Source organism: Lolium rigidum, chromosome 2 (genome assembly GCF_022539505.1).
Source record: "Lolium rigidum isolate FL_2022 chromosome 2, APGP_CSIRO_Lrig_0.1, whole genome shotgun sequence".
In the NCBI taxonomy this organism is placed as follows: domain Eukaryota; kingdom Viridiplantae; phylum Streptophyta; class Magnoliopsida; order Poales; family Poaceae; genus Lolium; species Lolium rigidum.
This window is the reverse complement of record NC_061509.1, coordinates 49934657-49952031: the sequence shown is the minus strand read 5'-3', so window position 1 is coordinate 49952031 and position 17375 is coordinate 49934657. Positions and strand designations below refer to the sequence as shown.

Here is a 17375-nt window from a genome sequence, read left to right as displayed (position 1 = left end):
TGGTTTACTTTGTGATCAAATAAATGATTTGTGGACAAAGGATTGATTTTGAACAAAGATAAACCATCTACAAAACAAAGAAGTTATGATGGGCCCTGACTCCATTAAAATGGCCATGCGCCATGAAATCCAAGATAGATGAATACTTTATGAAAGTAAATGGATCTATGAAATTGATAGACTTGGATGAAATATCCTTGAAGAAAGCTTGACTTATCGAAAAATTGTTTACGACAAAGTTCAAAGAGTTGAATACGATAAGATTAGATCTTCCGTAGCAATGCTTATAGTCTATGTGGATTATTCTAGTAATCACTACATATTTCTTTTATGAGATATGCTAGTAGGATGGCAAAATACACTACTTAACGAAGTATGTATACAAGATACAACCAAGAGTTTTGCTGGTCCGTGGAATACTAGATAGGTATACAAGCTTCAATTGGATGAAGTAAGTATCACTGGAGTTGGAATCTTCACCAGATGAAATAGTCAAAGAGTTTTTGATTTCATCGGAGATGATGAAGAAGCTTGCATTTGCAAGAAATTAAGTGGAGCGCTAAGACACATTTATAATACTTTATGTAGGTGACATATAGTTGGTTATAAATGATATAATTATATACTTGATTAAAAAGGTTTCATTGAGAATTAACTTCAATGAAAGGATATGGATCGAAACAAATTTAGTGTCAAGATCTATGAAGATAGATTGAAACACATAAATAAGTTTAAGTCAAAGTACATATGATGGATATTGAAGTAGTTCAATATAGAAATATTAAGAAAATGTTCTTGTCATGTGAAGGTTTAACAAGACTTGAGTGTATCCGACACTCAATGAGTAAAAACACATGAGTGATTATAGATCACGAATAATATGTACACAATCAGATATCATGTGCTATAAAGTGTTATGAGCATATACCGGAATGATTCATATGATGATCATTGGACGACGAGCAAGAATATCCTTGAGTACTTTAGAAGAACTAAGGATATATATATATATATTTTTGTATGAAGAAATGACAAACAAATCGGCTGTAAGGTGTTACACCGATATTGGTTTTGTCACATATAAAATATAATTTCAATCTCAAATTAGACTAAGTGTTGTTTAAAAGGTAGCACAATAAGCTAGAAGTTGCCTATGCTAGATTTAGAAGAGTTCTAAATATTGTGACGGATTCTACAAAAGAAGGCAGAGTATGTCATTATTTTGACAATGACAAAGGATGTTAAGTCAAGAGGTTCTTTGAGAACTTGATGTAGTTCCGACAGAGTCAGAACTTTGAAGCTATATTGTGTGTGACAATATTAGTGACATATTTCAGACCGCGGAATTAAGGTTCCACCAGAAGACCAAACATATTTAATGCCGACTCATTTGGAAATGAGTGATGTGTTGAGACGCAAATGAATTTACAAAATATTTACGTTTCTGAGCGTGTCAGATCCGTTGACTAAAACCTCTCCCGTGAGCAAAACATGATAAAGCACCGGAAGGCCAAGGTGTTATATCTTTACAAATGTAAACTAGATTATTGACTCCAGTGCAAGTGGGAGACTCGAAGGAGATATGCCCTAGAGGCAATAATAAAGTGGTTATTATTTATATCTCTATGTTTATGATAAATGTTTATATATCATGCTATAATTGTATTAAACGAAACATTAGTACATGTGTGATATGTAGACAACAAGAAGTCCCTAGTATGCCTCTTAAACTAGCTTGTTGATTAATGGATGATTAGTTTCATAATCATGAACATTGGATGTTATTAATAACAAGGTTATATCATTATATGAATGATGTAATGGACACACCCAATTAAGCGTAGCATAAGATCTCGTCATTAAGTTATTTGCTATAAGCTTTCGATACATAGTTACCTAGTCCTTATGACCATGAGATCATGTAAATCACTTATACCGGAAAGGTACTTTGATTACATCAAACGCCACTGCGTAAATGGGTGGTTATAAAGGTGGGATTAAGTATCCGGAAAGTATGAGTTGAGGCATATGGATCAACGAGTGGGATTTGTCCATCCCGATGACGGATAGATATACTCCGGGCCCTCTCGGTGGAATGTCGTCTAATGTCTTGCAAGCATATGAATAAGTTCATAAGAGACCACATACCACGGTACTGAGTAAAGAGTACTTGTCGGAGACGAGGTTGAACAAGGTATAGAGTGATACCGATGATCAAACCTCGGACAAGTAAAATATCGCGTGACAAAGGGAATTGGTATCGTATGTGAATGGTTCATTCGATCACTAAAGTCATCGTTGAATATGTGGGAGCCATTATGGATCTCCGGATCCCGCTATTGGTTATTGGTCGGAGTGAGTACTTAACCATGTCCGCATAGTTCACGAACCGTAGGGTGACACACTTAAAGTTGGATGTTGAAATGGTAGTACTTGAATATGGAATGGAGTTCGAATATTTGTTCGGAGTCCCGGATGAGATCCCGGACATCACGAGGAGTTCCGGAATGGTCCGGAGAATAAGATTCATATATAGGATGTCATTTTATGTGAATTAAAATGTCGCGGAAGGTTCTATGGAAGGTTCTAGAAGGTTCTAGAAAAGTCCGGAAGAAACCACCAAGGAAGGTGGAGTCCACATGGGACTCCACCTCCATGGCCGGCCAACCCTAGTGGGGGAGGAGTCCCAAGTGGACTCCCCCTAGGGGCCGGCCACCCCCCACATGGGAGGTGGAACTCCCACCTTGGTGGGAGTCCTAGCTTGGCTAGGTTTCCCCCCTCCTATGGAAGGTTTTTGGTTCGGGTCTTATTCGAAGACTTGGACACCACCTCTTGAGGTTCCACCTATATAATGAGGGGTCAAGGGGAGGGGGCCGGCCACCCCAAGCACCACAAGGTGGCCGCACCACTAGATGGCCGGCGCCCCCTCCCAAACCCTAGCCGCCCCCTCTCTCCTCTATAGTTCCCGCACGCTTAGCGAAGCTCCGCCGGACTTCTCCACCACCACCGACACCACGCCGTCGTGCTCGTCGGATTCAAGAGGAGCTACTACTTCCGCTGCCCGCTGGAACGGGGAGGTGGACGTCGTCTTCATCAACAACCGAACGTGTGACCGAGTACGGAGGTGCTGCCCGTTCGTGGCGCCGGAAGCGATCGTGATCAAGATCTTCTACGCGCTTTTGCAAGCGGCAAGTGATCGTCTACCGCAGCAACAAGAGCCTCATCTTGTAGGCTTTGGAATCTCTTCAAGGGTGAGACTCGATACCCCCTCGTTGCTACCGTCTTCTAGATTGCATCTTGGCTTGGATTGCGTGTTCGCGGTAGGAAAATTTTTGTTTTCTATGCAACGTTATCCTACAGGATGACGGGCCCACATGGGAATTAATGCGTGGTACAGTAGAGACGAAGGGAGAGACGAAGGGAGTGGGCACGTCATCCTCCGGCTGCGAGGTAGCATTTTTCTTTACGAAAATCGATGCAGTTTAAATGTTTCACACAAAACTTATTCCTAGGGTACTTTTGCGTCTAAAATTAGCACTTCCCTTGTTTATCCATATTCTATCATCTATAATTTCTTGCTATTTTCTACTCCCTTTGTCCTAAGTTAAAAGTTGCATTGGTTAAGTAAAATAGTGTACTAGAAGGTCTTCCATTTTAGGTAGAGACATTAGCAGTTCTATGCATTGATTTCTAGCGATTTAAACTCTAGAAACTACTAGAAAAATTATAAACCATAGCTTGTATGAATACGAATCATGTCACACATAGTGATTTCTGTTTCAGTAAGATGTTCAAACAAGATGGCCTCAACAAGAAATTCAAATGGGATCTCTACTTGTTAAAAAGAAAAGGCAGGACCTCTATCTTCTTCTTGCTTTATGGAGATATTGAAATATTAGAGCCGTCCAACCCAGTATGAACAATAAGAATCGTGTACAAAATAAAGCAACTCAGTGGCTGTAGTTTAGTGGTGAGAATTCCACGTTGTGGCCGTGGAGACCTGGGCTCGAATCCCAGCAGCCACACTATTTGAGTTTTTGCTCTGCTGAAGTGTTTCTACTCTTTTTTATTTTTCGTTCCACTGAAACGTTTCCAGTTATTCACCGCATCTTCCTCACAGAAAAAAGGAACTATTCGTTGCCCCGCTATGTTCAGTGGGTTCAAACGCCACTCATCCGCCATTAGAACCTTTGCGGAGTTAAACGCTGTCACTTTGGCACCACACATGTCGCGTCCTCGCCGGGACACTTCGCACGCCGCACGTGCCGACCGCCTCTCTTCGCCACGGCAGACGGTGTCGGAACCAGACGCTTCCGGCGGCCACGTACCCGCACACGTGTTGGCAGCTCGCACGCATCCATGGACACCTCCGTACTTTATGTACGGGCGGTCGGCGCCACTACCGATCGAACTCCATTCCAGCACAAGGAACTCACTGAATCCTAACAACAGTACTGCAGCTTCAGCCCTTGAGCAACTGAGCTAAGCCAGCAGCGAGGTCGAGCTTGCCACCATGGGGCAGGGCACGGAGGTGAAGACCAGGCCGGACCCGAAAGTGGAGATCCAGGTTAATCAATCAGTCGATCCCCAGCTCGTTTTAATTTAACCTGAAATTTAGATCGGTGGTGGAAGTTTTGGGCGGTAACAATGGAGATTGATTCTTTTGTAATTGATGCGTGTGTGCAGGAGAAAGGCGAGGTGTTCTTCTTCTACCGGCCCAAGGTGGGCAAGGAGGAGGCGCACAGCCCCGACGACGTGCAGAGGATGTACGTCGTCCTGCGCCCGGAGTCCGTCCCCGAGCGCGGCGTCGAGGAGAAGCAGGCGCCGGACTCCGGCAAGGAGGGCAAGAAGAGGAAGACGCGGCACAGAGGCGATGACCAGGGAGACGGCGGCGGCGGCGACGAAGGCGGCCACGGCAAGGAGGTACACGACGAGATCATTCAAGCTCTCCAAACAGTTCACTGATGTTGACTCTTGCAGGAAGTGAACGTGGAGGAGCGGCCTCTGCTCCGTCTAATCGTGATGGGGAAGAAGAGCCTGCCGGACCCGGCGAAGCACGGCCGGCCCTACTGGGGCTACGTGGACCTCGTCACCACCGACGTGCAGGACATCAAGGACGCCCTCAAGGGAGCGGAGTACGAGACGAAGACGCGCGGCAAGCGGCACCTGGCCGCGGCGAGGGCGCTGGGCGAGGGCGTGTACCGCATCGTCAAGCACGACGCCCCCGGCGGACGCGAGCACACCCACCTCGTGTACAAGCTCGAGCTCCCGTTGCCGTCTGCGGCAGGTGGCGAGGAGGACGGCGTCGGCGAGCCGCAGGAGGCCATGAACGTGGAGCCGGAGGCGTCGTTCCTGGTGCAGATCAAGAACCCCGAGCAGGGCGGCGGCGGGGGCGGGTTCGGTGGGCTGCAGGGGAAGCGCAAGGCGGCGTTCCCGGAGCACCTGCAGGGGCGGTTCGGGAGCAACCGCTACGCGCCGGCCGACCCGCCGGACCTGCTTAACTACGAGGGGTGCGAGCTGCTGCTCATCTCGGCGTCCGATGACGTCGAGGAGGAGCTTGGCCTGGAGCTGCACACCGAGACGGAGAATGAAACAGAGCGCGCGGGTGGTGGTGATGGCGAGGGCCGGGCCGGCGCGGGGTGCTCGGACCTGGTGAAGATGTTCGGCGAGGTGGCCGACGTGAAGCCGCTGCTCAGCGGGAGCTGGGACTAAGCTTAGGCAAACGTTCAACGGGTAGCATAGACTACCCTAGGGACTAGGGAGGTAGCATCACAAGCAGGAGGAGGTCAAGTTCTTAGTGGAAATCGCTCTGCCATGCTGTAACGGTTCCATGTATCCTATGGCAGTGTAAACTTCTGTGTGGCAATTTCAGCAGCTGAAATCAAATGGCCGTACTGGTGTTTTTTGTTGAGAGCAACCACTATTTAGACAAACCGGGATATAATGATATCTTGAATTTACAGATAAATTTTAGAAGATCAAGAAATACAAAAAGATTAGGGTTTAGCTTCGAGCCTCCCATCATTATAAGATCCAAAAAAGCATCACCCCTAGCTGAGCTTTCATCATTGTAAGATCCAAAAAAAAAAAAAGTATCACCCCTAACAGGGTTTTCTGAGTTGATTAACATCGTCGATCGGGAACCAAGATACACCGCCTTTCGACTAACATCAGTGAGTCACATCGTTGTGGCACGTCAATCGGAAACATTCCCATGCTGTTTTAGAGCAAGATACGCCATCTCTCGTTGACGAAGTCGGAGAAGAACGGCATATCCACCACCTTCCAGAAGAACCATCTCATCTCGACCTCCAGCGTTGTTGTTATGCAACGAAGCCAACAACACACCGAGAAACTAATCTTCCGCGTGTAACTAATAATAACCTAATAATTCGGCATGTAACGAACCATAATAACATATCAATTAGAACGCGGAAATTAACCAAAATACTATTATACTTTACTACAACTCTAGCATGTTAACACAACATACATAAAACACATACAAGCTAACTAAAACATTTAGATGCCAACATCATGATAGCTGGTCTAGAAGGTTCATACCAGCCGACAGGAGGGATGGGTACAAGGCGCGGAAAACTGGCGGATCGATGGTGAGGTGCATCTCCTCGATGTTGGTCGGTGAATGCAAATCCGGAGGCCGCGGCCTCGAAGTAGGCTGCGTGGAAAACATGTGACACGATGAAGAGGTACCCTTCCTCCGAGCCGATGGCGAGTGCAAATCCCGCGGCCTCAAAAATCGCAGGACTTTGGGCCGGCCTAGATGCGTCTCCGCACATGGGTAGGAGGCGTGACAACCCGACGGATCGAAGCCGACGATCTTGTCCTCACTACTCAGGCTGAGTACTCAAACGAGATACAATAGACTATTTCTTCGCAGTCCAACAAATCAAACTACGACCATAGAAGAGACCATATTCCCCTATAGATCGCCGATTATGAAGCCTCCCAACTCAATCAGCATCCGAATAAGCAGACAATACATGTGACGAAGAAGGTTGAATAAGGGGGCCCATTAGATATAGTACGACGAGCGTACCGAAGAATGTGTTTTTTTACCACTAACTAATGGGAGCTGCGATGAGCATGAAGGTACTGACATACTCGATTAACTGAGTAGGATAAACTAGGACAAGTCGTCCTAGATACTAAAGACCACCAACCAAGCTCTGATAAAGTGTAGGGTCATCAACACTCAAGAGATCTCCGTGAGCAGCACACATGCGATCAGTAGAGGCTATATGAGTCGGCGAGAAGTTCCACTTAATCATAACAGCTCGAGCAAGAATGTGAAGTGCATATTTGCATTGAGTAAGCGAAAGACCATGCTTAGGGTAATCAACCTCAACGCCAAGGAAAAAGTGGGGTGCCCAAATCTTGATAGAAAATTGCCGATGAAATTTGGAAACTAAACGGTCAACAGTTGATGAAAACGAATTGATCGCAATAATATCATAAATATAAAACAACATGTACATAGTGATAGAATGAACATGTACATAGTGATAATCCATGGCATGAACAAAACCATGATCACTGCAAGATGATGGTGCCAAGAACGGGGCACCTATGTGAAACCATACGACGCCTTATGACGGCGTTGTGGATGTCTGGGGTCCTCAAAATCTATCGGTTGTCACATAAGCATTCCCTCTTCAATAAATCTATGGAGAAAGACATTTTGAACATCAAGTTGATACGAAGTCCAACCATGAGTCACAACAAGTGACATAAGAAATGAACGGTGGTAGGTTTAACAACTGGACTAAAAGTATCATCATAAGCAAGACTATTCCTTAGTTTAAAACATCCGGCAAACATCCATGCCTTATAGAGCTCAATGGATCCATTGAAATGGCGTTTGATTTTGAACACCCATTTGTTGTTAATAAAAGGACATCAGAAGCGGGGGTCGGCAGCTTTGCCGACAGAGGGCACAGGAACCCTAGCCACCGCCTAGGGATCGCCGCGCTATCCTTGTAGCCTCTTGTACCGTTTCGCTAAATATAACTTATTCCATCCAATAACAAATCATCAAATTTTATGTAGTCGGTGTTTGCTATTTGTAGGTCATTTGGCTGTCCTCTAATTTGTTGTCATTTGGCCGTCCTTTAATTTGTTAGCTCTAAATCCCTTTATGTTGTATTTCTTCAAGTAATTGCATTATACCTTATCGTCCTCCTCAACTTTCTTCCACCACAGTTCAATCCACCACAACAATTATCAGTCGTCAGACTTAGCTACGAGCAGTCTAGACCGCCGGTTTGCATTGACGGGTGGCTTTTTTTTTTCTTTGCGACCTAGATACTCTAGGTCGCATGATTCCCATTGCTTTTGTTACTCTAGGCCGCACCCTTCCGGTGGCTGCCACTGGATCCTGCGTAATGTTGGCCCGGAGATACAAAGACGAGGTTAATTCTCCAGGTGGCGTAATACCAGCATCCGTGGAGATTTCTCCTTCTCTTGTACTCTCCCTTAAACTCGGATTCACGTGGTTCAGTTTCTTGGCGAACCTCGGATGTGTTCCCTTTCGCGTTTTCTTTGAATATTTGGTATAAATCTTGTCCCAGTGAGCTTCATCATGTGGTTGGCACTTGATTTCTATTGAGCTCAGGTTCTCGTGTTCGAAAAGTGTCGAAACACGTCGTTTGGAAGGTGTCCTTTTCGGGCTGCTCCTCGGACGGCCTGAAAACTGTCATTGTACGGGGTTTTAGCTTTCATGTCCGTGTGAGGTATACAAGAAACTAAATACTAAGTAACAATACAATTAAGGTATACTACCTTGCAGAGGAGCATCGCAATGTTCTCCAAATTAGGGGTACCCTCAAGGATTCTGAGCAACACTTGGGAGTTGATCGCGCCAACGTCACAGCGGACGAGGCACAGTATGTTCAGGTTTCGGAATACCGGGAATTCCTGTGATTTCTGGTCCAGCAATGCCTGAAATACACCAACGTACGAGAGAAAGAAAAATACAGTTATACTGCATAGATTTGGGTTTGATAATTGCTGGTAATTAGAAATATTGTTACAGAACACTCTAGACACAGGTCACAGAATGCGTACCGTCGTGGTGAACCCCTCCAGCCGTAGGTTCGTGACATTGGATATTCGGGCCAGGAAGCCGCGCATGGATCTCAGGAACTCGAGCTTGGTCTTGTTAGCCCGTTTGTTCGGCCGGCAGTCTCGATCAGATATGCTGATCAACGCCGTGACGAGCGACGGCAGCGCCTCGTGCCCTGGAGCAGTGATCACCGGGTTGCCGCCCTCGCCGCCGAACGGGACGCGGAGGAGGAGGAAGGCGAGGCGAGGAGCCGCGATGGCCAAAGTGACAGGATCGGAGTAATTCGTTCGAAAGATGACTTCGAGGCTCCTGAGCGTGGGTGAAACAATGGCGCAGTAGGGCTGGTGGTGGCAGCTGTCGATGCGCAGGACCTGGAGGACCGGGCACTGCGCGCCGAGCTCCTCCCCGAAGCCGTCTCGTAGAGTCACGCCGGCGAGCCGGAGCGACGTCAGGCGGCAGGCGACGGCGCCCATGTCTAGGTGGCGAGGCGGCCACTGGACGACGCCGCTGTGGTCGGCGTAGCTGGAGCGTATGCCGACGCTGGTCGGGCAGCGCTTGAGGCCGCGGCGGATCCACCTCTCGGAGGAGGCCGTGCTCCTGCCGTCGAGCAAGTAGAGGCGGAACGCGCGCAGAGGCAGCGTGACGCCGGCGAAGGACGCGAGCATGCCGTCGGCGAAGTCCTCGAAGCGCGCGCGCTGCCGGGAGCCGGGCTTGTCGCTGCCCGGGAACTGCCGCTGGTCGATGTGGAGGCAGGGCGCGGAGCGCCACACGTGCCTCCACCGCCGCGACAGCGCGCTCGTCTGCGCGGCCTGCCAGGACCCGAGGCGCCCGATGATTTCGTGCAGGAGGTGGTCCGGCAGGTCGCTCAGCCGGTCCTCCGGCGCCGCCGCGTCCACGCGGGCGCGCTTGTACGAGGGAAACGGCGATCGCTCCAGGCTGCCCATCGCCGGCCACGTTGTGAGACGATCGAGGCGTGGCTCTTTCTACAGTGTTCGAGCTTGATCAACGAGCAGTTTAATTTCTCGCTGTCTATATGTGCAGGAACTGTGTTCCGAGTTCCGACTCGAGAGATGATTCGGTCTCCGAATCCGAGCTGGGTGTGCTGAGCAGCTATTTTTTATAAAATAATACATATTTTTATTATTTCAGAAAAAATACATGATTTTCTCGAGTTGAGAGACAAATACTTATCACCAATTGCAAAATGATCCGTTGAAGTATTTGTGGATGCTCAAAGTTGCCGCCTAGTTTATTTATTTGTTCGCCATTGTGATCCAAATTTATTAAATTATTTGTATGCTTTGTTGAACTTAAATTACTTGTTTATTATGTTAAATTTGTTAAATTATTTTTATGATTTGTTAAACTTGTAGTAAGTTATTATAGTTTATTTATTGTTTAAAATTTAAATTTTATCGAAAATAGTGTCGAAAGGGCATATGGGGTGAATGGCTAGGCGCCGACACCTCCTTATAATTGTATCCACTAGATTTAGATGTGCGTCTTGGCGCACGACCCCGTGGAATTCATGTTGTTTCATATTTTCTGTAACGATACTAAAAAATGGAAAATTGATAATATGTTTTTTAGGTTTTTACAAAACAAAGTTGATAGGATGAAATTAGGGTAAAACAAAAAACTATTAAGAATACAACCAGAAAAATAGGTTTAGCCTCAGCAAGTCTGCAAGTTGAAACAAAAGGGTAGCCGTAAAACTGGGCAGCCATATAATTAGATCAGATAGAGTAATATGTTACACACGACGATCAATCAGTCATTCAGCCTTACAACACTTGCATGCACTTAGATAGACTCAATATGATGAGAGATACTGTTGTAAGGCTTATGTTAATTTGTTTTTCAATAAAGAGTAATATGGTAATATTAAATGATACAAATTATACAGGCATCGCTAGCTCCTCTTCTAGCCAATTCTGAAAGAGGAAGATGAATAAGTCTAATAAAAAATCTCGTAGCTCCAGTCAAATTGTATACTTGGCCAATAAATAGCCAGACAATTCAGAATCTATGCCTCCTCTAGCCGGGTGAAAATAACTCTTCGGTGCAAGTATTGCACGTAAAATTTATATACTAACTAACAGAATTTAAATACTAAATTATAATTCTAGTACTTTGTACGTAAAATTTGTCTGGTGGGAACACTTCAGTCCACAAACTTATAAAATGCAATCGATTAAATTGTCAAGCCTGACATGTTCTAAAATCCCCAATTCCATATCGATGAGATGATGAAAGCCCACGAGACAATAGAGAATAGAGCCTACAACCATGGCACAGAAGACGATAGAGGAGAAGAGAAGGGACACCAACTTGCGATGGCAGTCCTGGTATGTTCTCGGGGAAGAGCGGGTCTTGCACGTACCCTGCGAACCTCATTCTGATTGAAGACAAGTAGTTTTACTTCCTCCTACCTACGGGGTGTATCTTTGCATGTTTGCCGCTGCTCAACAAAGTCAATTGTTCACTCCGAATCAGCCTAGTAGAATTAGAGCATATGATGGCACTAACCGTGTGCCATAACTCACTCCCCGATGGTTAAACACAACGTGAATAATACATAATTATCGTTACCTCTCAGATTGGTGAAGCCCTTGCTAACTGTAATCACCCACAAATATTTGACCTGCAATCAAGACATAACCAAATATGAATATGGAAAACTCACTAATCTTATTTGGATACAGACTAAGAATCAGGGAACATATTATAATAATAATTTTTCTCAAGGACATCATCCATAAAAGGAAGCAATCTATGGAGATTTCATTGACAGAAAGCACATCAGCCTCAGAGTAAAGTCTGTAGACTTAAAGCACATCATGATTTTTTTTGGGCAACATCTGTAATGTAAGATAATATGATAGGATCATATATAAGCTGCTCGTACTACAAATGTGGCATGCATGGTTATTTACCAGCTATGATTGGAAGGCAGTACCCACATAAAACAAAAGCACATCCAATCAATGAGAATGAGGAACATCTGTTGGTATATTTGTGCCACAAAATTAGTTATAGAGATGCAGTTTATTGCATAAGAGTTTTTTCTGTCATTGAAAGCTGAGATTTCCACATATGATCAGTAATGCAAGCCTTATGCTGACGACAAATAGTTTAGCGCCACTAACTATATTATCAAACATTGTAAAATAACAACCACGATAATATCCAATAAACAATCGAAGCGATCAATAGTTGAGAAAGCAAGATAAATCCAGGAAGTGAAGGCGTGTTTATGGCTTACAAAAATTCTTTTGAAGGTCCTAAATTCAAACACACATATGGCATACCCAAGCAGTCTCAAAAAAATCATATAGGGATACAAAGCTAAACATAAAAGCTGGGACAAAATACTATTAAAATAGAAGGATAATCCTGCTAGTATACTGACAATAGAAACAATCTCAAAAAGTATGTTTCTCTATTTATGCCAATCTGAAGGCACAAATACTATCTCTGAGCACAAATCCTGTGTTTTTTCTTTTATTATCATTCCTAAAAAAATCATGTAATCTCCTACACATGACAGTAAAGGTGATACCTGGGGAAATTTGAAGGAGTCGGAAAAGGTGTCACCTTGGCTTTGCTCAGTGAAAGGAGATGGTGTTTGCACAGAGGTGCATGGATAGCATACCCAGGGCACATCATCCAATCATTTGATTCACCTACCTCATTATCTTCTCTCTCGTGTTTCCTCTTTAGTTGTATAGCTAGAAACATCATTCCTAGATTGTGAAGGCATCACAATATCTTAGTGCACTTCGAATCAGTATCCAGAAGTGAATATCACTGAATGAAAAAATTCTATGCAGCTATTCCAACAGAGGAAGTGTCTTTGTATGAACATCAACATGCTGTCGCATGTAAAACTATTCTATCATGGAACACACGAAGCCTTGCAGCTAAAGCATCAGATGATTCAAGAGAATTGGCTAGGGTGGAAGAGGGTCATCAAAGAATACGCTCCAGAAACGAAATTCTTGAGAAGCATAGTTGGTACCAACAAACATTTTAATAAATTATATCAAAAACAAAATCTAAATAAATAGTAAAACATAAGAGTTTTCCTGAAAGAGTACTGTAGTTTTTTCAACTTCTATTATATTTGTATATCTTTTCAGTAAACTGAAATATTTTCCCCGTTTTCGCAATGCTGAGAATATATTCAAAAGATCAAAACTCATGACATGATCGCACTTCTCCTGTGAGAATCGAGTTTAAACACGAAAAAATGCACCATTCTGAGTATATCCAAGAAAGGATTTTTATTACATATATACACTTGGTGACATTACTGGCATGCCAAGTATTTCCTCTCTTCCCTTTTGTAAGACTTTTTGGCAAGATTAATTGTCTTACCAGAACGTCTTATAATAGGCAACATAGACATTATTATATTTTTAGACTGGAAAACTTTACAACGCAAAGTAAATATTTTAGAGAAGGCAAATAAATATCTCTTTCATGCAGCATATTGGCTTGTTCTTGCTCATGCAGGAGAAACATGGAACTGATCACGTGATCGATGTCATGATTTGTATCTACCTAGAAACGGAGGACTGAGAAAGGGAGATAAATAATTATGGTCTGCACACAGCTTCGTAAATGAGTACGGGATTCATATCAACAGTTTGTACAGCATTTCCACGAGTGAATATTATAGCATGATTTTGGTTTTCAGGTTTACCGTCTCCAAGCTTTGGATTGCCAAGCAACCTAGCTGGATAAATTTCCTGCTACAGATAATTTAATTTGGGGATACTGAAATACATTGTAAAACAATGACCATCTTGAAGTTTATAGTTGAAGATATTGACTTCCTTGAGAATGCAACGGTCAGGATACTATAGTGGTGCCAATATAAATAAGTTCCATGTCATCAAATATAAGGATATGAGAATTGCACTCAACGGACCAGAACCTCCAGGAACTAACATACTGTAGCCATTAAAGTGTGACAAGGGAAAAAGAACCGATGAAACCCAAGATAACTGTTCTTAACAGTTAAAACGGTGCTTCAGAGACTCGGCAATAGCAATCAAGCATTATGCAGGAGGAAAGGCGTCCAAAACCACTAACCTTGTCCTTTCCATGTATGTCATATTTAACAAGCTTCAAGTAATACTCAGTGCTAGGCTTTCCATTCCTAATGCTCTCGACAACATCAATGTAAGCAATTCTGAGATCTTCATTTCTGGGAAAGAAAGAAAAAATAGAGATGATGTACCCACAAAAAGAAAGATCTAACCAGCTCGGTCACTGATTCAAAGAACTGGGAGTAGCGCTTCTCTTACCGTGAATGCAGATCATCAAGCAAATCATTTGATAGAGATGCCAAATTTATGTAAAATGGCAACCACTATATGAAATGAGAAGTTCTAGGAGTCTAAATATGAGGTAGTAATCACTTTATATATTTTTTCAAATACTGCATGCGTACACTTTCTACAGTATTAAAGATGCTTATGTATAGGAAAGAGTGAAATCTATTGAATGGATAGAAATGTTCAGGCTAACAGAAAAAGAGCAAGAAGATTATGTTCAGCTCATTCAGTATAGACAGAGCATAAACATCATTTTTGTCTATCGCAACGTTGGATGCATGTACCCTTAACTGGTATAAAAATATATACGTATTCTATGCAGCTGGATGCCTTCGATTTTTTTTCCCAGAATTTCTACTGCCCATTCAATATGGACACGCAAGGTCACAACCTTAATTTTTCTCAAAAACATAGTAAGTATTATAAGCTGCACCAGCATAAGCAAAACTACTTTGCAAGTGACTTATCTCTAGATCTTATCTCTTCCACAAAGTAGGCAAATATTGTGTCCTTTGCAGAAGGTATTTCAATGGGTCTTCATTATTGTTCTATGATCAAAACTATGATGGCTAAGCAGTATACACAGAAGAATCGTTAAATGAAAAATATATAATACGAGATGGGCACATGACAACAAATTGTTGCAGAAGGACATTTGTATTTTGGGAAATTTTGAAGAACATACCTTTCCAGCACCACTGCAGAATTCTGGGCATGTCATATCTCGTAGAATTTTCCGCTTCTTTATCATATGAAGTTCACTGATCCTTGGCTCAGTCATGCCCAACCTGGATTTCCAACAGGATCTTCGGTCTACAATGGAAAATAGCAAGGTGCAACATGATGCAATTATTTGCATGCCCATAAGTGATACAACTCAGACAACATTATTATCATCTTGTACTTTTTTATTTATTTTTCATACAACTCTCCAAGCCAGCAATCGACAAAAAGCAGACATGAAGTAAGCAATATCCAATCGAGCACTTGATAGCAGCAACAATAAGAGACCTACACGAGCTAGAGAAGGCAAACAAGGCTAGAAGTGCTGCAGCCCGCTCATGCATAAATAACAATCCAGAACTCCAGAAGCATCCAAAAAAAATGTTCCAGTGACCAACTTAAAAGGTGTTTATACACGTCATGGAAAGCAAGAGTCGATGGTCGGGGAATCAATTATTGTGGCCTTGGATATGAAATTACCCAGCTTACTTGAGAAGAGAGAATTCCTTATTTGACACTACCTATAAATTTGATTCCCTATTTGACACTGTAAATTTTTTTGTTCCCTACATGGCACCATACCAAATTTTATTTCCTTATATGACATCGCGGTTAGTTCCGTTAGCATCTTCTGTCAAATTTTCTTTTTTGCGACCAAACTGCCCAGTCGATGTGCAAAGCTGAAAAAAGAAGAAGCTGATCCAATCCTCACGTCCGGCATGCTGGCGCTATGGCGAATAGGGGCGGGCAGGCGGCGCGTCGTGCTATAGGCGACCAAGGGGTGGCTGTGGTGGCAGAGATACGGTGGGCGCTCCAGGCACGCCGGCCGACGGCGGGCGGCGGGCGCGACGAGGCTGCGGATGGAAGACAAGATGCCGCGGAGGAGCGCCGTCGATGAGCTCAGCTGCGGGCTCGCCATGCGTGTTGACTCTCGCATCATGGCGCGGCTGTGGGGGCTGCTGGGTTGGGCGCGGATGCGTGCTCGTGTACAGGGCTGGAATAGGATGCGTGCTCTGTTACAGGCTTGGGTGCCACTACATGCAGGCTTGGACGAGCATCTAAGAAGCAATTTTTTTGCGACAAATCAAAGAAGCAATCAGGGAACAATTAAGTCTCTAGTTAACTACACACATACATGTACAACAATTCTGCTAGATCCATGATCGTATCTAGAAATGTTATTAAAAAATGATTGTATCTGGAAACTGCTGTCTCAGATCTTTCTTTTTTTAACATATCTTCAGTTCTTTCTTTTTTTAACATATATCGGTTCATTCTTTGAAACAATTTGCTATTTCTCGTCTGGAACACGTATTTTTTTCCGCAGCCTTGCCGCCTCGTTTTTTAGTTTGCTATGCACATATATGATACAAAGATGAATTCAGGGGCAAAAACGTCTTTTCATGTCCCTACATAACACCGTTAGTGGTGAAAATGAACTAAAGTGTCGTATAAGGAAAGAAAATTTGATGTGGTGTCATATAGGGAACCAAAACTTTTCTAGTGTCAAATAGGGAATCCAATTTTTAGGTAGTGTCAAATAAGTAATTCTAGAATGACCAAACCTAGTTGGGGATGATGATCTTCTGATCCCGTTATCTGCCCTGACTTTCTACTGATGACCCACAAGTATAGGGGGTGTATCGTAGTATCTTTGATAAGTAAGAATGTCGATCCCAACGAGGAGCAGAAGGTGTTGACATGCAGTTTTGATGAAGGATTCACTGTAAATGCTCACAGACAAGTATTCAGGGGGTTTGATGTAACGGATGAATAAAGTACAAGTAAGTAAAATACGAGAGAAATAATTGCAGCGAGTGGCCCAATCCTTTTTAGCACAAAGGACAAGCCGGTTTGTTTACTTATAATGACCAAACGTTCTCGAGGACACACGGGATTTTAGTCTAGTGCTTTCGCTACATGCATCCGATTAATCTTCATTGTTTTGATAAGTGTTGTGTGGGTGAACCTATGCTAATGTACCGCCCTTCCTAGGACTAATACATACTTGTGATTATACCCCTTGCAAGCATCCACAACTACAAGAAAGTAATTAAGATAAATCTAACCACGACCTTAAACTGCGAGATCATGCGATCTCTCTCGCATCGATATACCAACGGGAGTTTAGGTTTCTGTCACTCCGGCAACCCCGCAATTGGCAAACGAGTACAAGATGCATTCCCTAGGCCCATAAATGGTGAAGTGTCGTGTAGTCGACG

The 17375-nt window shown here is 43.7% G+C and overlaps 1 protein-coding gene, 1 long non-coding RNA gene and 1 other non-coding gene across 4 annotated transcripts; 2 read left to right on the top strand and 1 right to left on the bottom strand.

Annotated features, from left to right (window-relative positions):
- The first annotated feature begins 3953 nt into the window (after positions 1 to 3953).
- TRNAH-GUG lies at positions 3954 to 4025 on the top strand. Its single transcript has one exon. It is a non-coding gene; the product is annotated as a tRNA-His (tRNA).
- Positions 4026 to 4513: 488 nt separating this feature from the next.
- On the top strand, positions 4514 to 5712 carry LOC124686408. The gene is made up of 3 exons (XM_047220354.1): positions 4514 to 4567; positions 4687 to 4923; positions 4981 to 5712. Exons 1-3 carry the CDS (start codon positions 4514 to 4516, stop codon positions 5710 to 5712), a joined length of 1023 nt encoding a protein of 340 aa, XP_047076310.1.
- A 5692-nt stretch (positions 5713 to 11404) lies between these two features.
- Positions 11405 to 16757, bottom strand: LOC124686407. Of its 2 annotated transcripts, XR_006997823.1 has the most exons (5): positions 16719 to 16757; positions 15116 to 15243; positions 14186 to 14300; positions 11678 to 11729; positions 11405 to 11546 (listed from the first exon to the last, which is right to left on the bottom strand). It is a non-coding gene; the product is annotated as an uncharacterized LOC124686407 (long non-coding RNA). The 2 variants fall into 2 exon arrangements; XR_006997822.1 differs by lacking the exon at positions 16719 to 16757 and having other exon boundaries at positions 15116 to 15535.
- Positions 16758 to 17375: the final 618 nt, after the last annotated feature.